This window comes from Salmo salar, chromosome 25 (assembly GCF_965601325.2).
Source record: "Salmo salar chromosome 25, fSalSal1, whole genome shotgun sequence".
Taxonomy (NCBI): Eukaryota; Metazoa; Chordata; class Actinopteri; order Salmoniformes; family Salmonidae; genus Salmo; species Salmo salar.
In genome coordinates this window covers 27,384,974-27,412,025 of record NC_138315.1, presented here as the reverse complement: position 1 = coordinate 27,412,025, position 27,052 = coordinate 27,384,974, and the positions used below count along the sequence as shown (strand labels likewise).

The 27,052-nt window shown below is 41.0% G+C and overlaps 1 protein-coding gene across 1 annotated transcript; it reads left to right on the top strand.

The window, feature by feature from the left end:
• The first annotated feature begins 1,902 nt into the window (after positions 1-1,902).
• On the top strand, positions 1,903-23,065 carry LOC106586457 (leishmanolysin-like peptidase). The gene is made up of 17 exons (XM_014173797.3): positions 1,903-2,307; positions 2,658-2,755; positions 2,864-2,894; positions 3,085-3,167; positions 4,782-4,899; positions 7,905-8,083; positions 8,290-8,395; positions 8,556-8,650; positions 8,817-8,934; positions 9,148-9,255; positions 14,370-14,446; positions 14,673-14,783; positions 18,313-18,445; positions 18,785-18,944; positions 19,232-19,362; positions 19,638-19,848; positions 19,985-23,065. Exons 1-17 carry the CDS (start codon positions 2,185-2,187, stop codon positions 20,107-20,109), a joined length of 2,007 nt encoding a protein of 668 aa, XP_014029272.1. The 5' UTR covers positions 1,903-2,184; the 3' UTR covers positions 20,110-23,065.
• Positions 23,066-27,052: the final 3,987 nt, after the last annotated feature.

Sequence of the window (27,052 nt, the reverse complement as noted above, 5' to 3'; positions counted from 1 at the left end):
GCAACTGTCAACATTCATATTCGGTCCATGTAAAAAAATACTTTCATAATTTCCTTCCCCCATTTCCCCCCCTCCAGTACCTTTTTATTTATTGAATTAGCAAAAGTAATCTTTACTTGATAAAGACCTGGATTTATGTTCTTGTAAAAAATTTTTTTTTTATATATATACCAAACTAACTAAGTCTAAAGTTGTTATTAAATGTGCCATATTGGATAATTATGACTAGGATTTTGTTTTACCACTTTTCTGTGACATGTACATAATGTATATAGCTGAATTTAACGGTTATGGAAAATGTATGCATTGCTATTTATGACAATATTAACTGAAACAAAAATAACTAAATGTTTTAACATTAAACGAATACCCTGTTAAACCTGAAACTAAACTCTGTGCCTCAACAAAAAGTTGAAGTCTTAAGATTGCCTCAACAGGTAGAGAGGCTCCCTGTTGAAGTTGACTAAATCAGAGAAAGACAATGTTATGCACTGTGCATCTGTGTGTGCAATATTACAAAAAACTCCTATGAATTGTAACAGGATCATAAGACTGAGTGCTGTTTGCATAAACCCTCATGTAAGCAGGACAACTAGGCCTTGTGTTCTGACTGACTGTCATAACCACCATTTTAATGACATGCTCAACATGTGAGCAGCCTGCACTTTGTGTGCTGTTTTTAGGTGCACTGTTTCTGGCAATGGACAGTTGAATTGGCTTTTTAAAACGTAACAAAACCTGGCCATTTAAAAACAAAAGTAAATTCAAGTACTTCGTTGCAGAAGCAGTGCCACCTCTAGGAGGATTGCTAGGTAATATTTTGTGAGTGTGTTTTAGTTTTAGAATTTCACCTTGTCAGTAGTCAGGGTAACCATCAAGTGAATGCACCACGGTGATACCATCTACCGTGAAACAAAGAAAGCAAAACACATTACTAATAATGCCCTGCACTTTGATTTAACTGAGTCTATTGATGTAGTATAACTACTATATTCATCCTTGAGTTTTATGTTACCGATTTAATAAAGCAGTATTTCAGCACTAGTGAATCACTGTTTCTTTATTTGCCTCAATTACGTGTGTTGTTGTTCAGTTTCCTTTCCTTATCAATGATTCCACCACTTTTACATTATCAAAAATAACAAATAACCATTAAGGTAAACGGGGAAATAATAAATAAAGTATGTAACAATCTATAAGGGTCAATGTCATATACAACTGCGATTGAATGTTTCATCCACACAAATGAAGTAACTTTACAGCGTTGAGCCAAATATCAGCTGCCCTCTGTCTGAACAAAGACTGACCAAATACCCAGGTTAAAAAGACAAAGTGCAGTTCAAACAATAACGAAGCAACACTCCGCCACTTGTTTTGGTAAACAGCTGAGGGATGGAGCTGGAGAAATGTTACTACTCTCAAATTCATAGACAAGAGCTATGGATGCAAGGACTGACCATCCATGAGGTCAACAAAATTATGGTTTTAACATTGACATTGTTTACAAACATTGGAGTAAAACAAGCTTATATTTTGGGTTCTGATGGGGTGTGACAGTTGAACCAAGCTCACAAGACAATAAGTTATATTCTTCAAGAATCAATAGCTATATATCAACAAAACATCAAAAGGTTTAATGACATTTGGAGATTGTCAAGCCAAGCCTTCAATACTGGGTAGGCTTATAATGTAGGGAGGGATGTATTTTCTGTTAGTCAAGCTTGACCTAGTCTATTTATTGTGGTGTTGAAAACGCAAACCATGAAATGGAAGCGCTCGAAGTCGGTATGCTTTGTTTATTGTTTTACAGTACAAGGGGAGGGTCATATGAAAATATTTTTAACATTGAGAAGGTGGATTTTATATAACACCTTGAGTTGGTCCAGTCCCCCAGTAAATGTCGAGCATGCAGCTCCCCATGGATTGTTAAGGTGGAACACTTTTGTTATGAAGCTTTTTTCAGGGAAATCTGACGACCCGGAAGTGATGATGTAAGACAAAGCACTAGCAGCTAAACTAAAGGCTAAAGCTAGCAACACACGGGCAAATTGCATTGGTTTCGCTGGCCTAATAAGATATAAACCTATCAATAACATAGTGGTGGAGGGGCATAGTTCTCTCTGTGCGCTGTGATTATGAAACAGGAGTTCGATCACTACTGGTGTCAGCTTCGCTGGACATAAGATGGCGACAGAGCTGAGACGCTTTTGGAAGCTTGGGTCATTGAGCCGTATCTGCACCTTCTCCCTTCTATTTCTGTTTGTGCATTGTCATACGTGTAAACATCAAGTTCCATCTCCGTCGGAGGTGAGTATCGTTATCGCTTGCTTACCAGTTATTTTCTCGTAAGGAATCGATGCATAGCTGAGGTACTTTGCGTGGGGCGCTCGAGCCATGGCAAGGGGCGTATCAGGTAGATTGTTTAAAAGTACGGAGTAGGGGTGATGGGTATTTTGGGGGCTGGGCCCTGTTGAAAATGTTACATTACACAAAGGTTTACTTAAAAAATATATAAAAAAATCTTGCATGCAATTACATGTATTATTTACACGAAGAACGCTGTATCAAAATAAAGCTAATATAACACTGACCTCAAATTCTTTCTACATGATAATACATTACTACCGCTACTTTTCTTTCAACAATGTTTCTTGTAGGTTGTCCATAAAGTGTACCTGAAGTCTGAGAGATTAACCAAAAGAAGCTCTGATCAACAATTGAAGATAACGATAATTTATGATTCAAGTGTGGACAAGTAAGTACATTTTTTTTATTACTATAGAATTGTCAGTTTGTAATGTAAGTGTGTGCCAGGCTTTACTGTAAGCTGGTTATTATAAATACACGTTGTCTTCTTCCAAAGGTTAACTTCAAATAAAAGAAGACTTGTGAAGGTATGTTTGTGTGAATGAGGTCAGAGATATTTTCTATTGACATACAGGACAATAGGTATATTGTCATGTCTATCACGGCTATGACAATGTTACCTTTGTGAAGTTTTGTTGCTGCTGGCTAATATTATGTTGTGTATCATTTTTAGCTGGATGCTGGTCAATAAACACTGCCTTTTTTTGTTTTCTACAGGATAAACTTTTTCCACAAGCAATTGATTATCTACAGAAGGCATTTCAGGTTCGCCGGCAAGCAGGACCTGTATTACTCAGCAGGTAAAGTTCTCACCTCCCATCACCCTCCAGCACAGACCATTAACATGATCACCCTCCAGCACAGACCATTAACATGATCACCCTCCAGCACAGGCCATTAACATGATCACCCTCCAGCTAGGCCTATTAATATGATCACCCTCCAGCACAGCCTATTTACATGATGACCCTCCAGCACAGGCCATTAACATGACCACCCTCCAGCACAGCCTATTAACATGATGACCCTCCAACACAGTCCAAGAACATGATCACCCTCCAGCACAGCCTATTAACATGATGACCCTCCAGCACAGACCAAGAACATGATCACCCTCCAGCACAGTCCATTAACATGATCGCCCTCCAGCACAGCCCATTAACATGATCGCCCTCCAGCACAGTCCATTAACATGATCGCCCTCCAGCACAGTCCATTAACATGATCGCCCTCCAGCACAGTCCATTAAAATGATCGCCCTCCAGCACAGGCCATTAACATGATCACCCTCCAGCACAGGCCATTAACATGATCACCCTCCAGCATATTTTATTAACATGATCACCCTCCAACACGGTCCATTAACATGATCACCCAACAGCACATTTTATTAACATGATCACCCTCCAGCACATTTTATTAACATGATCACCCTCCAACACGGTCCATTGACATGATCTCCCTCCAACACGGTCCATTGACATGATCACCCTCAAACATGGTCCAAGAACATGATCAAATCAAATGTATTTATATAGCCCTTCTTACATCAACTGATATCTCAAAGTGCTGTACAGAAACCCAGCCTAAAACCCCAAACAGCAAGCAATGCAGGTGTAGAAGCACGGTGGCTAGGAAAAACTCCCTAGAAAGGCCAAAACCTAGGAAGAAACCTAGAGAGGAACCAGGCTATGAGGGGTGGCCAGTCCTCTTCTGGCTGTGCCGGGTGGAGATTATATCAGAACATGGCCAAGATGTTCAAATGTTCATAAATGACCAGCATGGTCAAATAATAATAGTCACAGTAGTTGTCGATGGTGCAACAAGTCAGCACCTCAAGAGAAAATGTCAGTTGGCTTTTCATAGCCGATCATTGAGAGTATCTCTACCGCTCCTGCTGTCTCTAGAGAGTTGAAAACAGCAGGTCTGGGACAGGTAGCACGTCCGGTGAACAGGTCAGGGTTCCATAGCCGCAGGCAGAACAGTTGAAACTGGAGCAGCATCACGGCCAGGTGGACTGGGGACAGCAAGGAGTCATCATGCCAGGTAGTCCTGAGGCATGGTCCTAGGGCTCAGGTCCTCCGAGAGAATTAGAGAGAGCATACTTAAATTCACACAGAACACCGGATAAGACATGATCACCCTCCAACACGGTTCAAGAACATGTTCTCGTTTCAAGAAGACAATAAAATAGTTTCATGTTTGTAATTCAGTTGGGGTTGTGAGTGTAGCATTTTAAGATGTTTCTAGATAATCTATATCGTTGAATAGGCCAAAAACACTGAATGCTTCTCATATATTGAATATCTAAAGAGCACACTAAGCTATGTCAAGTCATTAATACAAGGCTCGATCAGTCAAGAGGTTCAGTTCATGCGTCTTTCTCTTGCATTATAAAATGTGTTTCTGTTCAGACAATGTGTGACCAATCAGTATCTGAGGAAGAAAGATGACCCTCACCGCTACTGCCAGGGAGCATGTGCAGACATCAGTAAGTGTGGACCCGTCATTGTTCCTGAGCATCATCTGCAGGTCAGTCTACGCCACAGAAATTGGAACATGAGGTGTAGTGACGAAGTAGGTTGGTTGATAGACTAGTTATTAGTAATACCAGGTCTCAAGTAACTAACTTAGTCAGTGTTGGTCACTGTTATTGGTCGCTGTTATTAACATGTGATTTCTGGTATTGATTTGTTATTAATAAAACATGGAAAGTACATCGTCATTATAGGTGCCAGTCTTTCCACTGTTCCTCTACCCATAGGGACAATGTACCACCAGGCACCCGTGGACCATTCTGTAGTTATGGGATTAGCTAATGCAGCCTACGCCAGTTCAGTGAAATTTGAATTATGATAGGGCTTAGGTTGGAGTGCCTATTGTCCCACTTTGAGGTTGTGTGCAGAACTGAGGGTGGCCTCACTGACCTGACAGCCTCAAACAAGATTAGCACTTCCGGTTCATGGGTCGTTTAAGACAGTCCAGAAGCTTTTGTCTTCTAAACTACCTCTATTGCTTGTTACTCACCTTTTTAAGCTTGGCCTTTTTAACCAGCGATGTTATTGTTCTTTTAGACATCTATTTAATCACTTTAAATACAGTATTATTTGACTTAGCCTGAAGACATTAATAGTTAGCCTCCATGTTTACATGCTCCACTCTGTTTCCGCTATATGTTATCTACTCACCTGGCTTGCCACCATTGCCTCCTGCTGCTATCTTCAACAGGTCTGTCTTGTAAAAGAGATTATCTCAATGAGACTAAACAAGGTTAAACTGAAACCGTCCTCAACACGCACATGATCCAACTGTCTGCGTGGGATTAGAATTCCACCCACATCGGTCTTCACACTCTTCCTCTGTCTCCCCCTGCTCATTCCGTTTAGTCCTAGCAATAAAACATAAAAAAACGAATCTACAGTTGAAGTCAGAAGTTTACATACACCTTAGCCAAATACATTTCAACTCAGTTTTTCACAATTCCTGACATTTAATCCTAGTAGAAATTCCCTGTTTTAGGTCAGTTAGGATCACCACTTTATTTTAAGAATGTGAAGTGTCAGAATAATAGTAGAGTGATTTTATTTATTTCAGTTTTTATTTCTTTCATCGCATTCCCAGTGGGGCAGAAGTTTACATACACTCAATTAGTATTTGGTAGCATTGCCTTTAAATTGTTTAACTTGGGTCAAACATTTGGGGTAGCCTTTCACAAGCTTCCCACAATAAGTTGGGTGGATTTTGGCCCATTCCTCCTGACAGAGCTGGTGTAACTGAGTCAGGTTTGTAGGCCTCCTTGCTCACACACGCTTTTTCAGTTCTGCCCACAAATTGTCTATAGGTTTGATGTCAGGGCTTTGTGATGGCCACTCCAATACCTTGACTTTGTTGTCCTTAAGCCATTTTGCCACAACTTTGGAAGTATGCTTGGGGTCATTGTTCATTTGGAAGACCCATTTGCGACCAAGCTTTAACTTCCTGACTGATCTCTTGAGATGTTGCTTCAATATCCACATAATTTTCCTCCCTCATGATGTCATCTATTTTGTGAAGTGCACCAGTCCCTTCTGCAGCAAAGCACCCCCACAACATGATGCTGCCACCCCCGTGCTTCACGGTTGGGATGGTTTTCTTCGGCTTGCAAGCCTCCCCCTTTTTCCTCCAAACATAACAATGGTCATTATGGCCAAACGGTTCTATTTTTGTTTCTTCAGACCAGAGGACATTTCTCCAAAAAGTAAGATATTTGTCCCCATGTCGTAGTCTGGCTTTTTTATGGCGGTTTTGGAGCAGTGGCTTCTTCCTTGCTGAGCAGCTTTTCAGGTTATGTCGATATAGGACTCGTTTTACAGTGGATATAGATACTTTTGTACCTGTTTCCTCCAGCATCTTCACAAGGTCCTTTGCTGTTGTTCTGGGATTGATTTGCACTTTTCGCACCAAAGTACGTTCATCTCTAAGAGACAGAACGCGTCTCCTTCCTGAGCGGTGTGACGGCTGCGTGGCCCCATGGTGTTTGTACAGATGAACGTGGTACCTTCAGGCGTTTGGAAATTGCTCCCAAGGATGAACCAGACTTGTGGAGGTCTGCAATTTTTTTTCTGAGGTCTTGGCTGCTTTCTTTTGATTTTCCCATAATGTCAAGCAAAGAGGCACTGGATTTGAAGGTAGGCCTTGAAATACATCCACAGGTACACCTCCAATTGACTCAAATGATGTCAATTAGCCTATCAGAAGCTTCTAAAGCCATGGAATTTTCCAAGCTGTTTAAAGGCACAGTCAACTAAGTGTATGTAAGCTTCTGACCCACTGGAATTGTGAAATAATCTATCTGTAACCAATTGTTGGAAAAATGACTTGTGTCATGCACAAAGTAGATGTCCTAACCAACTTGCCAAAACTATAGTTTGTTATCAAGAAATTTGTGGAGTGATTGAAAAATGAGTTTTGATGACTCCAACCAAAGTGTATGTACACTTCTGACTTCAAGTGTGTGTGTGTGTGTGTGTGTGTGTGTGTGTGTGTGTGTGTGTGTGTGTGTGTGTGTGTGTGTGTGTGTGTGTGTGTGTGTGTGTGTGTGTGTGTGTGTGTGTGTGTGTGTGTGTGTGTGTGACGGTGGCCAGTATGAAAAATGTATGCATTCACTACTGTATGTCTCTGGATAAGAGTGTCTGCTAAATGACTAAAATGTAATTACCCTTTCACTCAGTTTCATAGTCTGTATAGCTATTGTGAATTCTGCATGTATTTCTTAGCAATAGTTCGTTACTCATCATCAGCATTTACACGGAGTATACAAAGCATTAGGTATATATATATACTGGTAGGCCTGTTGGCTGATGGTGGTCTTGAGTACTGTAGTTTGATGATTTTACTGTGTTACGCCCATTGTGTGATTTCCAGCAATGCAAGGTAAAGTATTTCAGGGCTCACCTGTAGATTCAGGACTTACCTGTAAACGAGACCTGGGCTTCGATGCGATTTTTCTGTTTTAAATAAATTACATAAAAATGCAATTATGTATATGTGATTTCCAGCAATGCAAGGTGTGCAGCGAGACAGGGAGGTCGTGTGGCTCAGCAGGGCCCCCGGACGGGAAGGGGGTGGAGGGGGCTGACTTTGTCCTCTACGTCAGCGGGTTGACTACAGAACGCTGTGGACAGGAGAACATTGTGGCCTATGCTGCATACTGTCAACTGGAGTCTGAGCTGGACAGGTAAGCCTCCAACTCAGTACACTCTTTAAATACACCTGGTTAACCCTTTGAATATATTTTACAGGCTTATAACGGCATCTTAGGCTATTCCAGATTGCCGTAGCTACTGATTGGGTCTGGTAGGTGACATGGTAGCCCATGGCCCATGAATAGGTCTTTTAACCCAATGATATTTTAGGTCAGTTTCACATTCTTTACCTTTTTAGACCCATTGCTGGATATGCCAACCTGTGCCCCAGTATGATATCCACCCAACCTCAGGAGTTTGAGGGTATGCTGTCAACCGTCAAACACGAAGTCATACACGCCCTGGTGAGTGCATTGAAAATAATCTAATTGTTATTCCTATTGGCGTGAAGCTAGTCATGAATGATTTAAATAAATACCATAACGAATTAAACATGTCCAACACAGATTTCATTATTGATTGAGTAATGTGATTTCATTACTTTCTTTAACGTGTGTCCAACAGGGTTTTTCTGCAGGGCTGTTTGCATTTTATCACGATGATGATGGCAAGCCTCTGACACCTCGGTTTGCAAGTGGACTACCAGCATTCAACGAGAGGTATGTATACTTAATCATTATCCTCCACTGTCAGGCTGGGTTTTTAGAATTGCGCTTTTTGTAATAAGCACCAGGCCTAGACGATAATACAATGCACAACAGAAAAATTATTATATGTTTCTAAAATCATGTTGATGTTTGAGAGAACTTTTGCTTTCTATTATAGTTTAGGCCTGTATCAGTGGAGTGATGCAGTGATTCGTAAAGTGACTCGATTATGGGACATCCGTGGTGGCGTGATGGTCCGACATGAAGTGCATCTTCTAGTGACACCGCGTGTTGTGGTAAAAATCCTGCTTTTAAGCTCCTCCCTGTTGAATCATGTATTTACATGTATTTGTCATTGGTAGATATGTGCCGTTGTAGAGGCTATGCTGTGCTCTGCTCTGTTGTGCTGTGCGGTGTTATGCTAATATTTTATTGTTGTGCTGCGCTGCCCTGCGTTGTCCTGTAATGTGGTTAATGTTCGCGTCCTGTACCCCTGCATGTGTTTGCAGGAAGAGGCGAGGAGACACTTTGGCTGTCCCATCCTGGAGGGTATGGAGCTGGAGAACCAGGGAGGGATGGGTACTGAGCTGAACCACTGGGAGAAGAGGCTACTAGAGGTAACAGAAGGGCTGCAGTTTGCATTGTACTGTGCTTAGTTTTTACTGTTATGTGAAATGATTCCTTTCTGTACAGTATGTGCAGCCTACATTTGTTTTATAGATTTACTTAGCCTACTAGAACTGGTGTCTGAACTGGAATTCCTGATATAGACCTAACCACACCATATCCTTATAGCTCAGTTGGTAGAGCATGCCAGGGTCGTGGGTTCGATTCCCACGGTGGCCAGTATGAAAAATGTATTAAAATGTATGCATTCACTACTGTATGTCCCTGGATAAGAGCGTCTGCTAAATGACTAAAATGTAAATGTAATTACCCTTTCACTCAGTTTCATAGTCTGTATAGCTATTGTGAATTCTGCATGTATTTCTTAGCAATAGTTCGTTACTCATCATCAGCATTTACACTGAGTATACAAAGCATTAGGAACACCTGATCTTTCCAAGACATAGACTAACCAGGTGAATCACAGTGAACGCTATGATCCCTTATTGATGTCACCTAGGGTTGCACGTTTTGGGGAATATTTAAAGGTGGAAATTCTCTGTGGGAATTAACGGGAATATATGGGAGTTAATGGAAGTATATGCAAATTAATATTAATATAATTTAAATGTAGATGTTTTTTGCATTGGATATATTTACCATATCATATGGAGACAGAAACATAAACCTTTTACCTGATCATAAGTAGACAATTGCAAATGATTAAATCCTTCCAATAGAAATAAAAAATATATTTGTTACGAATTGAACTTTCATTAAATGAATTGACTCTTCACATGGGATGATTTCACTGAACAACAAAATAAAGAGAATATTGAATGATCCCCAATGATCCATCGCACCTCCCAAAAACTTTTTCAATATACATCTGTGGAAGGATTAGTCTGGAGACTAACATGCTGACCAGACCGGACACATCGGGTGCGCGAGCGTCGCAAAATACATTTTGAAATCCATGTTATTCAATTATTGCACCCACACTGCTCGCATGCGCCAATGAGCGTCTGCGATGCCAAGGGCTAAAATAGAACTCCTTTCTATTTCTGACGCAGATCGCGCTGCAAGTCCTGCCTCTCCCATCTCCTCATTGGTTTAAAGAAGCAGGTACCCACGTGCCATCTCCTCATTGGTTATACCCACGTGGGTGATTGAAAGACAAAATATTTTGTCGGTTGTGTGGTAATACTCTGAAAGTGTAGATGTCAATCACCATATAAGTTCAAAGATGAAAAAGCCTGGAAGGAGGAGAGATGACTAGAAACGATTCGGTTTGCCGTTTTATGTGTGGATTAATTGTCGGAGTAGAGGACCTTGTGCGTTTCAGGTAAAATAACAACTCAATGTTTATATCCCAGGACAAATGAGCTAGCAACAGCAAGCTAGCTAAATAGGACAAATTAGCTAGCAAGTGCAAGCTAACTAGCTAAATTGCCATACATGTTTAATGCTTTTCGACCTGTCCCCAAATTAATGTCATTGGTTCAGAGTTTGTTTTGATATTTTAACCTGCGTGTCGTGATCACGTTTGGTGTAGGGGGACAAAATACATTTATGCACGATGGCACACGCGGGCAGCCGGTTTCGGTTCCGTGTAAAGCTTTGGTTGTCTTCCTCTCAGGCTTCCATGTCTTCTCCCTGGACCTCCTCAATGTCCACCTCTTGAACTTCAGTCTCTGAGGCCTCATCTTCACTGTCACTTTCCAACCTTGTTGAGGATGGCTCGTTGTCAGGCTCAAAAAGCCTCAAATTTGCCCAGATGGCCACCAATTTTTCAACCCTTGTATTGGTCAGCCTGTTGCGTGCTTTGGTGTGTGTGTTCCCAAACAATGACCAGTTGCACTCTGAGGCAGCTGATGTTGGTGGGATTTGGAGGATGATGGAGGCAACAGGGGAAAGAGCCTCAGATCCACAAAGTCCCTTCCACCAGGTGGATGTTGAGATATGTTGGCATGACTGCCATATTGCATCTCCATCCCAAAGCCCTTGCTTGGAAGTGTACTTCGCTAGACTGCCAAGAACCTTGCCCTAATCCAGGCCAAGGTGGTGAGACATGGTAGTGATGACACCATAGGCCTTGTTGATCTCTGCACCAGACAGGATGCTCTTGCCAGCATACTTGGGGTCCAACATGTACGCTGCGGCGTGTATGGGCTTCAGGCAGAAGTCTTCACGCTTTTTGATATATTTCAGAAATGCAGTTTCCTCTGCTTGGAGCAACAGTGAAGTGGGCAGTGCAGTACGGATTTCTTCTCATACATCTGCAAGCAGAGTCTGAATATCAGACAGGATGACATTGTCTCCCTCAATCCGTGCAATGGCTACTGCTCTACGTTTCAGGAGTTTCAGGCTGCTTACCACTCTCTCCCAAAATACATATAACCAGGAGGATCCTCTTGATGGGGCTGTCCATATTGGCAGACTGTGATATGGACATTTCTTGGAGACAGACCTTCCCCTCCAGGAGACTGTCAAACATGATGCCAACACCACCCCAACGGTTGTTGCTGGGCAGATTCAATGTGGTGCTCGTATTCTTCTCACTTTGCTTGGTGAGGTAGATTGCTGCTAGAACTTGATGACCCTTCACATACCTAACCATTTCCTTAGCTCTCTTGTAGAGTGTATCCATTGTTTTCGGTCCCATGATGTCCTTGAGGAGCAGATTTAATTCATGAGCAGCACAGCCAATGGGTGTGATGTGAGGGTAGGACTCCTCCACTTTAGACCAAGCAGCCTTTATGTTCGCAGCATTGTCTGTCACTAGTGCAAATACCTTCTGTGGTCCAAGGTCATTGATGACTGCCTTCAGTTCATCTGCAATGTAGAGACCGGTGTGTCTGTTGTCCCTTGTGTCTGTGCTCTTGTAGAATTCTGGTTGAGGAGTAGAGATGATGTAGTTAATTATTCCTTGCCCACGTACATTCAACCACCCATCACAGATGATTGCAATACAGTCTGCGTTCTCTATGATTTGCTTGACCTTCACTTGAACTCTGTTGAACTCTGCCTCCAGCAAATGAGTAGATAAAGCATGTCTGGTTGGAGGGGTGTATGCTCGGCAAAGAACATTCAGAAATCTCTTCCAATACACATTGCCTGTGAGCATCAGAGGTGAACCAGCTCACTGGGCAGCTCTTGGCTGTGCTTCCCTTTGTAGTCTGTAATGGTTTGCAGGCCCTGTCACATCCGACGAGCGTCAGAGCCGGTGTAGTACGACTCGATCTTTGTCCTGTATTGATGCATTGCTTGTTTGATGGTTCGTCGAAGGGCATAGCGGGATTTCTTATAAGCTTCCGGGTTAGAGTCCTGCTCCTTGAAAGCGGCAGGTCTAGCCTTTAGGTCAGTGCAGATGCTGCCTGTAATCCATGACTTCTGGTTGGGGTATGTACGTACGGTCACTGTGGGGACGACGTCATTGGTGCACTTATTGATGAAGCCAATGACCGATGTGGTGTACTCTTCAATGCCATCGGAGGAATCCCGGAACATATTCCAGCATCTGCTTCATCTGACCACTTTTTTTTATTGATCTAGTTACTGGTGCTTCCTGCTTTAATTGTTGCTTGTAAGCAGGAATCAGGAGGATGGAATTATGGTCAGATTTGCCAAATGGAGGGCGAGGGAGAGCTTTGTATGCGTCTCTGTGTGTGGAGTATAGGTGGACCAGAGTTCTTTTCCCTCTGGTTGCACGTTTAACATGCTGATAGAAATTTGGTAAAACTGATTTAAGTTTCCCTGCATTAAAGTCCCCGGCTACTAGGAGCACTGCCTCTGGGTGAGCGTATTCTTGTTTGCTTATGGCGGAATACAGCTCATTCAATGCTGTCTTAGTGCTAGCCTCTGACTGTGTTGGTATGTAAACAGCCACAAAGAATATAGATGAAATCTCTCTCGGTAGGTAATGTGGTCTGCAGCTTATCATGAGAAACTCTACCTCAGGCGAGCAATAGCTCGAGACTTCCTTAGATATCGTGCACCAGCTGTTGTTTACAAAAATATATAGACCGCCGCCCCTTGTCTTACCAGACGTCGCTGTTCTATCCTGCCAGTACATCGTATAACCAGCCAGCTGTATGTTGATATTGTTGTCGTGCAGCATAAGATGTTACAGTTTTTAATGTCCCGTTGGTAGTTTAATTTTCCCAATAACTCGTCCATTTTATTGTCCAAAGATTGCATGTTTGCTAGCAGAATTGAGGAAGTGGGGGTTTATTCGATTGCCTCCGACCTCTCAGCAGGCAGCCCGCTCTCCGGCCTCTCTTTCTGCGCATCCTCTACACGCAAATCACGGGGCTCAGGGCCTGTTCCCGAGGGAGCCGTATATCCTCGGGCTCGTCAGAGTCATGAAAGAAGAAAAAGGATTCTGCTAGTCCGTGGTGAGTAATCGCAGTCCTGATGTCTAGAAGTTATTTTCGGTCATAAGAGACGGTAGCGGCAACATTATGTACAAAAAGAGTATCCCACAAAAAAGGTCCACTGTTATAAGCTAACTTTATTTTTTGCAAAATTCCCCAAATTCCTGAGCTTAACTTCCCATGGAAAATTTCCAGAAATTTACCGGAAAGTTTCCGACCCTTTGCAACCCTAATGTTACCTGTTAAATCCACTTCAATCAGTGTAGATGAAGGGAAGGAGACAGTTTAAGGAAGGATTTTTAAGCCTTTAGACAATTGAGACATGGATTGTGTATGTGTGCCATACAGAGGGTGAATGAGCAAGACAAAATATTGAACTACCTTTGAACGGGGTATGATAGTAGGTGCCAGGCACACCGGTTTGAGTTTGTCAACAACTGCAACGCTGCTGGGTTTTTCATGCTCAACAGTTTCCTGTGTGTATCAGGAATAGTCCACCACTAAAGGACATCCAGTTAACTTGGCACAACTTTGGGAAGCATTAGAGTAAACATGGGCCAGCATCCCTTTGGAATGCTTGACACCTTGTAGAGTCCATGAATTGAGGCAGCTCTGAGGGCAAAAGGGGATGCAACACAATATTATGAAGGTATTACTAATGTTTTGTACACTCAGTGTATGTGCTCATATAGGTTCATTATTCATCTATTTATAATAATAAATAATTCTCCTGTTTGTATTGATAACAGAATGAAGCAATGACTGGATCTCACACCCAGAACAGAGTGTTTTCTAGGCTCTCCTTGGCCATCATGGAAGACACAGGGTAGGGTTGCAGACTGTTATATGGAATACAAGAAAATAATGACTGACCTTTTATGTCATTTCAAGAGCTTTGACTATTAAACAACTTGAAGGCTCTTTTTTTATTGGGAATTGGTGTGATTGGTGTGATTGAAGGTACTTGACTTTGACATATGATTTTTGTATTGAAGTTCAAGAGTTTACCTGACTTGATGTACAATGTTACCCGTCATCTATGTTTTCTCTAGTTGGTACAGAGCCAACTACAGCATGGCAGAGAGGCTGGACTGGGGCAAGGGCCTGGGCTGTGACTTTGTGATGAAGAGTTGTAAATTCTGGATTGAAAGGCAACGTCAGAGGTAAGGGGGTATCTAATCTAAGTTTAGGTTTCTTACTATACACAACTGACTGAAACATCTAAATGTCTAGGAACATAGCATGCCCCTAAACGAATTTAAAGTATTAGTAGCCGACACACCCTTGTCTCATATGGGTCATTCCATTTGATTTCAATCACTTTTTGACCGCACCCATTTGATTTGAACGAAAATGCCTATACATATTTGCCCATGGTAGAAGTGGGACCTGAATGCTAAAACATTTAGGAGATAGAGGTGCTCAAAGTTTACCCATTTTTGCATACCCCACCCTACCACCAGACATCAATTTCTTGATCACTTGAGAAGATAAACGGTTGATATTATTTAAAAGCTTATAAACAGGGTTGTGAAACTATTTGCTAATTTCTTGAAAAATATATTTTTTAATAAACATTTCCTTTTTTACCCATTAACATCAATTATCTATAAAGGCATTACATTTTTCCATTTTAGCATATGTTGTAGTTTAGACCTTATTTGACATAATCTGAGGTGTTTGTGTTGTTCGGTTAAGACACAGTATGCTTTTGAGTACAGGGTGGGTGTCATGTTTTGTCTGAAACACAGGCTTCCAGGGAGGGTAATTTTGGGGCTTCACCATGTTTCATCGAAATGTACAGCTGTGTGTCATCTGCATAGCAGTGAAAGTTAACATTATGTTTCCAAATGACATCACCAAGATGTAAAATATATAGTGAAAACAATAGTAGTCCTAAAACAGAACTTTGAGGAACACCGAAATTTACAGGTGATTTGTCAGAGGACAAACCATCCACAGAGACAAACTGATATCTTTCCAACAGATAAGATCTAAACCGGGCCAGAACTTGTCCGTGTAGACCGATTTGGATTTACAATCTCTCCAAAAGAATGTGGTGATCGATGGTATCAAAAACAGCACTAAGGTCTAGGAGCACAAGGACAGATGCAGAGCCTTGGTCTGACGCCATTAAAAGGTCATTTACCACCTTCACAAGTGCAGTCTCAGTGCTATGATGGGGTCTAAAACTAGACTGAAGCGTTTCGTACACATTGTTTGTCTTCAGGACGGCAGTGAGTTGTTGCGCAACAGCTTTTGTAAAATTTTGGGGAGGAATGGGAGATTCGATATATAGGCCGATTTTTTTGTTTAAAGAAAATATTTTCTGGGTCAAGGTTTGGCTTTTTCAAGAGAGGCTTTATTACTGCCACTTTTAGTGAGTTTGATACACATCCGGTGAATAGAGAGCCGTTTATTATGTTCAACATAGGAGGGCCAAGCACAGGAAGCAGCTCTTTCAGTAGTTTAGTTGGAATAGGGTATGGGGTATGCAGCTTGAAGGTTAGCTTGAATAGGGTATGCAGCTTGAAAGTTTAGAGACCATGATTATTTTCATCAATGTGTCAAGAGATATAATACTAAACTTGAGTGTCTCCCTTGATCCTAGGTCCTGGCAGAGTTGTGCAGACTCAGGACAACTGAGCTTTGGAGGAATACACAGATTTAAAGAGGAGTCTGTAATTTGCTTTCTAATGATCATGATCTTTTCCTCAAAGAAGTGAAAGCCATCCTCTCTTGGGGAATGCTGCTTTTTAGTTAGCTTTGCAACAGTATCAAAAATAATTGTTGGATTGTTCTTATTTTCCTCAATTAAGTTGGGAAAATAGGATGATCGAGCAGCAGTGAGGGCTCTTCGATACTGCACGGTACTGTCTTTCCAAGCTAGTCGGAAGACTTCCAGTTTGGTGTGGCGCCATTTCCGTTCCAATTTTCTGGAAGCTTGCTTCAGAGCTTGGGTATTTTCTGTATACCAGGGAGCTAGTTTCTTATGACAAATGGTTTTTGTTTTTAGGGGTGCGACTGCATCTAGGGTATTGCGCTAGGTTAAATTGAGTTCCTCAGTTAGGTGGTTAACTGATTTTTGTACTCTGACGTCCTTGGGTAGGCGGAGGGAGTCTGGAAGGGCATCTAGGAATCTTTGGGTTGTCCGAGAATTTGTGAATATTAAAGTCACCAAAAATGTGAATATTATCTTCCATGACTACGAGGTCCGATAGGAATTCAGGGAACTCAGTGAAGAACGCTGTATACGGCCCAGGAGCCCTGTAAACAGTAGCTCTAAAAGGTAATTGAGTAGGCTGCATTGATTTCATGACTAGAAGCTCAAAAGACAAACGTTTTTTGTTTTTTTTGTAAATTTAAATTTACTATCATAAATGTTAGCAACACCTCCGCCTTTGCGGGATGCGCGGGGGATATGGTCACTAGTGTAACCTGGAGGTGAGGCCTCATTTAACACATTAAATTAATCAGGCTTAAGCCATCTTTCAGTCAGGCCAATCATTTAGTCATTTAGTCAGGCCAATCATTTAGTCATCAAGATTATGATCAGTGATTAGTTCATTGACTATAACTGCCTTGGAAGAGAGTGATCTAACATTAGGTAGCCCTATTTTGAGATGTGAGGTATCACAATCTCTTTCAATAATGGCAGGAATGGAGGAGGTCTTTATTCCAGTGAGATTGCTAAGGCGAATGTTTTTCCACTCCTCAATTGCCCAGTGTCGATGATCGCGTGCCCACTGGAGCCGCTCCTTCTTATTTTTAGCTGATAACCCGGTGTGGTCGTCTGCTGCAATAGCCCATTCATGACAAAGATCAACGAGTTTTGCGTTCCGAGGTGCCGTTCTGCACACCACTGTTGTACTGCTCCGTTATTTGTTTGTGGCCGCCTGTTAGCTTGCATTATTCTTGCCATTCTCCTTCGACCTCTCATCAACAAGTTGTTTTTGGCCACAGCACTGCCGCTGACTGGATGCTTTTTTGTTTGTCTCACCATTCTCGGTAAACCCTAGACACCGTCATGCTTGAAAAGTCCAGGAGGGCGGCCGTTTCTTAGATACTGAAATCTGCCAAATAGCAACGACGTTCATACCATGCTCAAAGTCGCTTAGGTCACTCGTTTGGCCAATTCTAACGTTCAATCAAACAGTAACTGGATGCCTGTCTGCCTGCTTTATATAGCAAGCCATGGCTGAGCGTAGCTTATGCATTTTGTGACAATTGACGTTAAAGGTTCAAAAATTACATTAGTAATTTTTTTTATCAAGGAATGTGAAATAGTTTGACAACCCTGTTTTATAAGCTTTTAAATGATATCAAACTCAACCGTTTATCTTTCCCAGTGATAAATATGTGGATGTCTCATGGTAGAGTGGGGAATGCAAAATGGATCAACTCTCCTAAATGTTTTTTTGCATTCAGGTCCCCCAAAGTCCCTTTCTGACCATTTCTACCATGGGCAAATGTGTATGGAAAGTTTTGTTCCAATTAAAAGACGTGCAGTCTAAAAAGTGACTGAAATCAAATGGAACAACCCATATGTCAACATTTCTGTGAACACAAACATCAAGCCATTTGACACTTAAACTCGATTAGAAATTCACTGTAACCAACAACAATAAAAACATTTTAAATGAGAAACTGTGGCTCAACCTGACCTAACCCTCCTGAGTTATTGATTTTCAGTCGTAAAGTGGTGACCCTTTACTGTGACACAGTGCGAGCCACACCTCTCCAGCTCACCTGCAGGCAGGACCAGCTGGCTGTGGCCGTCTGCAACCTGCAGAAGTACCCTCAGGACCTACCCCTGGACTACCAGGTAAAATGCAAGTCTCTCAATGCCATCCTTCATAGTCAAAGCCTAGAAATCGAGGCTATGACAATACACCCAGTGATGATAACATGACGCGAGCAAGAGTCTGTGTCAGAAACCTATTGGACCACTACAGAGGATTATAAGATAAACACACTTGTAATATTTATATGTCAAGGATTTACTAAGCACATGCACCCAAGCAAAGTTTGTACCTATTAGACAAAAAAGGCAACAAAAACAAATTTTAAATTGTCTTTATTTAAGATGTTGTTTACCAATTGTGACCAGCATAGTGTTAAGTACACCCCATACAGTAAATATCTTCCACCTTCTCTCCGGCAGTACTTTGACCATATCCCTGAAGTCTCTGTGATGGATCTGGCCTCCTACGGTGGAGCTGTGGAGATTGCTGACTACTGTCCCTTCAGCCAGGAGTTTAGCTGGCACCTGAGTGGAGAGTACCAACGCAACTCCTACTGCAGGGTCCAGGAGAACCAGCCCGGTAATATCCCTTCCCTTGCGTTGTTGTTGCCTCTTGGTTCCTCAGGCCTTGGTTCATGTACTCTGAGGCTGTTAACTCACTTGAAGGTTTGCAAAATTCCGGATACTTTCCCAGGTTTTCCAGAAATCCCATTTTGAAAATTCTCTGTTCCCTTTCGGCTTATTCCATCCCAATCCTGGGAATCTTCCAACTGGGATTTCTGGAAAATCTGGGAATTTTGTTTCAGGAAAGTTTTGAAAATGTTGTAACCCTACTAACTAGTATGCTACCTGACACACTGTTTCCAGATTGGTGGAGGAACTACGGAGCTGAGCAGTATGGCCCAGACTCAGTGTGTTTGTACCAGAAGACTGCCTTCGTCATGGAGCAGTGTACCAGACGCATGACCTACCCTGACTGGGGAAGTGGCTGCTATAAGGTAATGCAGAATAAGTAACAATCTTTAGATATCTCTGTAATCTATGTTTTGTCGCTTCATCCATATAATACAAGTCTTCTTAATAACGTTTACCACCGTTAAGTCTCATGCTTTTATCATATGAGCTTACAAAATCACAAATTCAGTTCAATTACATTTGTGTTGTGGGTTAATGCAACCCTATTATAGATGTGTGACAGGCAGATATTTACATTTTGAAGTGACCCATACAACAAAAAACGAATACTTAAATGTTATATTGTTGATGTTTCCAGATCTCTTGCTCTACCCAGGGTCTGACAGTGTGGGTGGAGGACACTGCGTACCAGTGTGTGCGTACGGGTCAGCTGCTGAGCGTCAGTGTGCGTGTTAATGACTGGGTATACAATGGGGTTCTCGTCTGTCCTGCCTGCTCAGACTTCTGTAGCGCCTGCCCTCTACCACAACAGCTCCCGCCCCTCAATACCACCAAGAGAATTCCTATTGGTGAGTTCCCCTGCCTGTCTTTCCTACCTTGTCCTTTCCATATACATGCACACACATAGGCGCACACTCACATTATATAACTATGTACATTATATAGACCTCTTGGTACTAAGGAAGCGTTTTGCCTCTCTTCCAGACCCTTGCTCCAGTTCCTCCAGCTTAGTGGTAACTCTGTGGCTTCTACTGTTCAACTTCATCCCTGTGTGTGTGGAACTAACTGACTGGCTGGCTGACTGGTTGATTGGCTGGCTGACTAACTAACTGTAAGGTTCTCTCTCTGGGACTGCGGCCCAAATGGAACCCTATTCCTTAAATGGGCCTATGGCCATAGGCCCTGGCCAAAAGTAGTGCTCTATGTAGGGAATAGGGTGCCATCTGGGACGCAATCTGGCAGCCCGTTTTGTAGTCGACCATACTTGGCCATCCCACAACCTCAGGCATCCCATTCCAGGGTTCCACAGTCCAGTTGGAAAGGATTTGATCCTTGGAAAATCATCAAGGAAAAGTCAGGAAAGTTGTTTAGGAATCAATCACATTAACCCCATCGAAGTCAGGGAAATTTGTGATACTTTTGAACAAATGTTTCGTAAAACAAAATTCAGTGCAAAATATGTATTTTAAATATGTATTGTAAGTTTAAATGCCTGAAAGAAGGATAAGTTACCACAATACCTTATCTGTCAAGTTTAAACACATTTGTACAACCTAGAACTTCTTTTAATGTTGCAGTTTTGGAACAGACAAGAAAGACCGTGGCCCATTGTGAATGACGTTCATGAAATTGCCAGATACTTTCAGAAAAGGGGAAAAATAAGCCATTGATTGCACTTTTCTTTTTGTTAAACTAACAAACGAGGCGCCAGTAAGCTGTAAGCAAAATCCGAAGAAGCCATACCCCAAGGTTAGCTAGATGATCACGGTGAGGTGCCGGTGCTACTTTATGTATGACCCCCATCCAAAAACTAAGACATACTATATTCCCCTCAGGAGGACTGTAGCATGTTCAGTTTCCTAGTGTTGTCATGTAAGGTTTGTTACATTCTTAGAACTCATATGAAACATCTACATTTTTCGTTTGCATTTTTATAGCAAGTTGTCAGATGATTCAACGCCAATCAATGTAACAATGCAGTATTTAACATTTTGACAGCAGATTGTTATTAGCGTGTATTTGTTTCCTGGTGAAAGGTCCATATCTGGCAAACTGGGAAGGTGCTCTAAAAGTTTGATTGTCTTAGTTAGGCCCTTAAAATATCAATTTTGGTGTGATATTAGATGCGTTTGATGATTTTGTAGATGCATGCGTGAAGATAAAGGTGTATCTGAAATGAAAATGGCACTAAGACTATTTCACAGTGCAGTAAAGTTGCAAGCAGGCTAGTAGTGATGATACTTGATGTAGATTGTAGTTGAAACTTATTTTTTATGATTTTCATAAATAATGGACTAATATATATTTTTTTAAATAACATTTTACTGGTGAGGGAGGGAACAAGGCTTTTTATATTAATAATTGTTTGTTTGATGCCTTTAAATCCCCTATGACGAGCCAGAGATGATGTGGAATTCACCTTGTACGTATTATGTGTCTGTCATGTGGGAAAATGAATTGTGAACAGCCATAATGTACACCTTCTGAAGTGAATGGGCACTTCCCAGTTTCAGATCCTCTTTCAGCTTCAAAATTGGTCAGGGCATTATTCCATAGTACCTATAATGGAATATATTTAGTAATGCAATTATAAAGTACTTACACGCAGTTATACAGTAGGACTTACAGCTATATATTCAATTTAAAGTTAAAGGGATAAAAAGCATCAAGTACTATATGATGGTTATGCCTCTAGTATTCCGGTGAATCTGGTATAAGCCCACTGTAATGTAGTGTTGACATATTTGACTCGTGACTTGTTATTTTGTAAGTTTGTCTAATTTCAGTTGATATGTTATGCTTTTACCAAATTTTAATGTTCCTCTATTAGTGAAGTAACATCAGTTAATTTTGCTATTTAACTTGAATCTTGTAAGTTTCATGGTGTAGGGTATGACTTTTATAAATATGGCACAATTAGCAACATTCAAATTGTCCCTCTTCTCTAAGCCCTCCACTGAATATTGAGTAAATAATTTGAGCATACACTTGGTATGAAACAATTTGTCAACCTTACATTTTTGGTTTATGTGATGTGCCTGGGGTTGGATTTTAACATGCATTGCAAATTGCATTAACAAAACAATCACAGCAGATTACAAGGTGGCAGGACACTAAGGACTAATAATGCCATGCCATGAAGTTTAGTTTAACATGGCCTAAAACCAAACCGTCGAACAGTACTCTCATTATACTACAGTTAAAGAAGTGCCACTGACATGCCATGTTATATGGTTTATGGTCCTATGTAGTAACTTGTTATTGTTAGGTTAATAATAGCATTATGGGTTTTATGCTACTGCTGTTTCTGAAGATATGAAAAAGTGATTGCAATAACTATGATAAACAAATGAGCAGCTACTGATTTTTGCCCATTAGTTTAAATATATATTAATTAGTTTCCTATATAGTAGGCCTAGATCTTAAGAAACTTGTTGTTTTGAAGTTTAATTATGGATCCAGTTGTATTTGTATTGTGGGTCATTTTGCAGCTGCTTCTAGATGTTTTGTTTTCTGTATGGTTGCCCAAAGGGTCTACATTATTATGGGAACATTTGTATTTCATCATGAGAAGGAACAAAACTGTAATGTGTTGATGAGCTGGATTGAGACCACAAAATGGCTGAGTGTGAGTGTGATTGTTGGTGTATCTGTTAATTGAGATTACTGTACCAGAATGCTGCTTAAGGGGATAGTTTCATATTTTTTATGGAAAAGACAAGTTAGATTATTCACCTTTTGTAATTTGTACCCATGCAATTGTCTGTATTAGAATGACTTGTTTGGTTTTTGTTTTTTAGTTGCATTCCAGGGCTACAAGTGAAGGATGGCAGTGCTTTCATTTGTGATCTTTTTTATGTTGTACGAGAGTCCATTGTGTAGTGTGTGTGTGTGGAAAATGTGTTGATTTAAAAAATATATAGTGTGTTTTACAGTATCAGGGAAGCAGGCAATACATGTTGTACAGTAGGATACTTTTCTTTTTCTTATAGCTTACTGGTGGCAATCTTCTGATAGTCATTGTGAGTGAATATGAAAATAATATAATGACATTTACAAATGTTATTTTTCTCAACATGAAGAAACATATGACGTTTGTTTGAAACAGTACAAAAATGAAGAACATGCATATACAGTTGAAGTTGGAAGTTTACATACACCTCAGCCAAATACATTTAAACTCAGTTTTTCACAATTCCTGACATTTTATCCTAGTAAAAATTCTCTATCTTGGATCAGTTAGGATCACCACTATTTTAAGAATGTGAAATGTCAGAATAACAGTAGAGAGAATCATTTATTTCATATTTTATTTCTTTCATCACATTCCCAGTGGGTCAGAAGTTTACATACACTCAATTAGTATTTGGTAGCATTGTCTTTAAATTGTTTAACTTGGGTCAAACGTTTCGGGTAGCCTTCCACAAGCTTCCCGCAATAAGTGGGTGAATTTTGGCCCATTCCTCCTGACCGAGCTGGTGTAACTGAGTCAGGTTTGTAGGCCTCCTTGCTCTCACACACTTTTTCAGTTCTGCCCACAAATTGTCTATAGGATTGAGGTCAGGGCTTTGTGATGGCCACTCCAATACCTTGACTTTGTTGTCCTTAAGCCATTTTGCCACAACTTTGGAAATATACTTTGGGTCATTGTCCATTTGGAAGACACATTTACGACCAAACTTTAACTTCCTGACTGTTGTCTTGAGATGATGCTTCAATATATCCACATAAATTTCCTCCCTCATGATGCCATCTATTTTGTGAAAGGCACCAGTCCCTCCTGCAGCAAAGTACCCCCACAACATGATGCCGGCGCCCCCGTGCTTCACGGTTGGGATGGTTTTCTTCGGCTTGCAAGCCTCCCCCTTTTTCCTCCAAACATAACAATGGTGATTATGGCCAAACAGTTCTATTTTTATTTCATCAGACCAGAGGACATTTCTCCAAAAAGTACGATATTTGTCCCCATGTGCAGTTGCAAACCGTAGTCTGGCTTTTTTTATGGCGGTTTTGGAGCAGTTGCTTCTTCCTTGCTGAGTGGCCTTTCAGTGTATGTCGATATATGACTCGTTTTACTGTGGATAGATACTTTTGTACCTGTTTACTCCAGCATCTTCACAAGGTCCTTTGCTGTTGTTCTGGGATTGATTTGCACTTTTCGCACCAAAGTATGTTCATCTCTAGGAGACAGAACGCGTCTTCTTCCTGAGCGGTATGACGACTGCGTGGTCCCATGGTGTTTATACTTGCATACTATTGTTTGTACAGATGAACGTGGTACCTTCAGGCATTTGGAAATTGCTCCCAAGGATGAACCAGACTTGTGGAGGTCTACAATTTTTTTTCTGAGGTCTTGGCTGATTTATTTTTATTTTCCCATGATGTCAAGCAAAGAGACACTGAGTTTGAAGGTAGGCCTTGAAATACAGGTACACCTCCAATTGACTCAAATGATGTCAATTAGCCTATCAGAAGCTTCTAAAGCCATGACATCATTTTCTGGAATTGTCCAAGCTGTTTAAAGGCACAGTCAACTTAGTGTATGTAAACTTCTGACCCACTGGAATTGTGATTAAGTGAAATAATCTGTAAACAATTGTTGGAAAAATTACTTATGTCATGCACAAAGTAGATGTCCTAACCGACTTGCCAAAACTATAGTTTGTTAACAAGAAATTGGTGGAGTGGTTGAAAAACAAGTTTTAATGACTCCAACCTAAGTGTATGTAAACTTCTGACTTCAACTGTACCTGAAATATTTGCTTAATGTACAGAGACCAAAGATATTTTTATGCAGAAATCTAGGGTTTTCTATTGTACATAAATAAAAAATTGCTTAAAAAAACCAGTTAACTTATCAAATATACAAGTGTACAAGGAACACCTTCCTAATATTGAGTTGCACCCTTTTTTGCCCTCAACAGCCTCAATTCGTTGTATGGACTACTAGGTGTTGAAAGCTTCCTATGTTGACTCCGATGCTTCCCACAGTTGTCAAGTTGGCTGGAATTTCCATTGGGTGGTGGACCATTCTTGGGTGTGAAAAAACAGCAGTGTTGCAGTTCTTGACACACTCAAACTGGTACGCCTGGCACCTACTACCATACCCCGTTCAAAGGCACTTAAATATTTTGTCTTGCCCATTCACCTTCTGAATGGCACACAGACACAATCTGTGTGTCGAGGTTTAAAAATCCTTCTTTAACCTGTCTCCCCTTCATCTACACCGGTTGCAGTGGATTTAACAGGTCACATCAATAACAGTGATGAAAACTAGTCACCAAACGCGTCACGTTTTGAATCCAAAATAGGTGACCTAGGTGATTCGTGTAGATCCGATGAGAAAAGGTTGGGAGGGGGGTTTGGATGACTACTGGCTGTAGACGAACAAGTGATGCGCGTTTGGAGCAACACTGTCAGTATCCAACGCTCAGCCAATCGTTCACATAACAGAATGCAGCGCAGCACACGACTGAAGAGACAAACAATTTACTAGTTACAGCATCAGCGCGCGCTCTGGAAAGGCAGCTTGCCAGTTAAAACAGCGCGTCCCCTGAACGAGAACGAAGAGGTAACGTTAGGTGAGAAGCCTGACCACGGAGACCGGGGTGAGAAGGTGATGAAGCGTACTTCATGAGCTGGAACCAAACAACTAGTGTCATTTTGAAAGTTTTTGAGGTGAGGGAGAAAGTGTGGTGGAACAAGTATTAGCATTGTTACGTATCTTGCTAGCTGGATTGACTTCTCAGTTAGCCAGATAAATGTTGAGCAACATTAGCCAATTTATGTGATCAAAATATTGAGTTTATGGTGTGAAAATTGGCTTGCTAATAAAGTCAGACAGCTAACGTTAAACAAAAACATCAGATGAGCTAACATTAGTAACCTAACCAATTCGCAATAGTATTAACTGGTATACGACTCCTTGCCGTTCCTCAAGTTATAACGCGTTCGTTGCTTAATGGACCCTGGCAATCTGTGTGACGAACTAACCATCTGCTAATGAACTGTTTTCCTTCTACAGTATGTGGTGCATTTTCATTATAAGAGAATTAGGTGAAAATGAGGCGTTGCTTGTTAAACAAGTGGATTCAGGGATCAAGTGTAGCTGGAGCTGGACCTGGCTTTAGCTGGATGCCACTTTAGAGGTGAAAGGAACACCACACACTTTCCCTGTTTCTCACTTTTGCTGGCACATTGTAGAACAGATGTCCAAAGGCAGAACGTGTACAATGTAATAATGTGCAGTGTAGCAGCCTAAATATATTGTTTTTGTTGTGTTGAACTTGACAGTAACACTTGTATGTGTGTGAGTGAGGGGGATTAACGTTATATTTGTTTTACTCAGTGAATGTTATTTTTTCACACATGTAGCCTTGTGCACTTGATCGATGTCTACTATAGTGGCCACTATAATAGAGCAACAATAGAATGCCTGTTTGTTTCATTCTATTTCTACTTTAAGATGTTTTTTTCCAAGTGCAATATTTATGTGTGTGGTCACAAGCGTTCTATTATAAAGGCTGTCATGGCTAACTGCAGTAATACTGTATTGTTTTTTTTCTCAAGACTTGAGTGTCATTTGCAGTAAAGTCTAGGCAACAAATAACATTGGATTGCTTTCTTTACATTTTTTAGCTGAGAGTTAGGTTCACATTAACCACTTTTTATTTTACACACAGAGACTGATCATGTAGATCATATTCTTTGTTGTTTAATTAGTTAACCTGCATTTCCCCTTAGCAGGGATTTTTTTTTGCATGTTTCAGTGCAAAAACAAAATGTCACCTTTTTGGGCCCTCAGCAGTTTGCATCCCTGCAATAAGGGATCACAGCTTTCACCTGGATTCACCTGGTCAGTCTGTCATGGAAAGAGGATGTGTTTGTACACTCAGTGTATTTTACTTGGCGTTTTAGGTGTAGTTTCTTTTTTTCTCAGTAAAAGGGCTGTTTTGTCACTTGAATCAACAAAACTATTAAAACAAATCAGAATAAATTATGACAAACTTGAATGTTTTTTCTTTCAGTACATCTGTTCATGTCATTATTAGT

Coding starts and splice junctions, on each gene's coding strand:
- LOC106586457 (XM_014173797.3), top strand. CDS start 2,185: ATGGCGACAGAGCTGAGACGCTTTTGGAAGCTTGGGTCATTGAGCCGT. Junction 8,396..8,555: donor ACGAAGTCATACACGCCCTG/GTGAGTGCATTG, acceptor TGTGTCCAACAG/GGTTTTTCTGCAGGGCTGTT. Junction 19,363..19,637: donor GGGGAAGTGGCTGCTATAAG/GTAATGCAGAAT, acceptor TGATGTTTCCAG/ATCTCTTGCTCTACCCAGGG.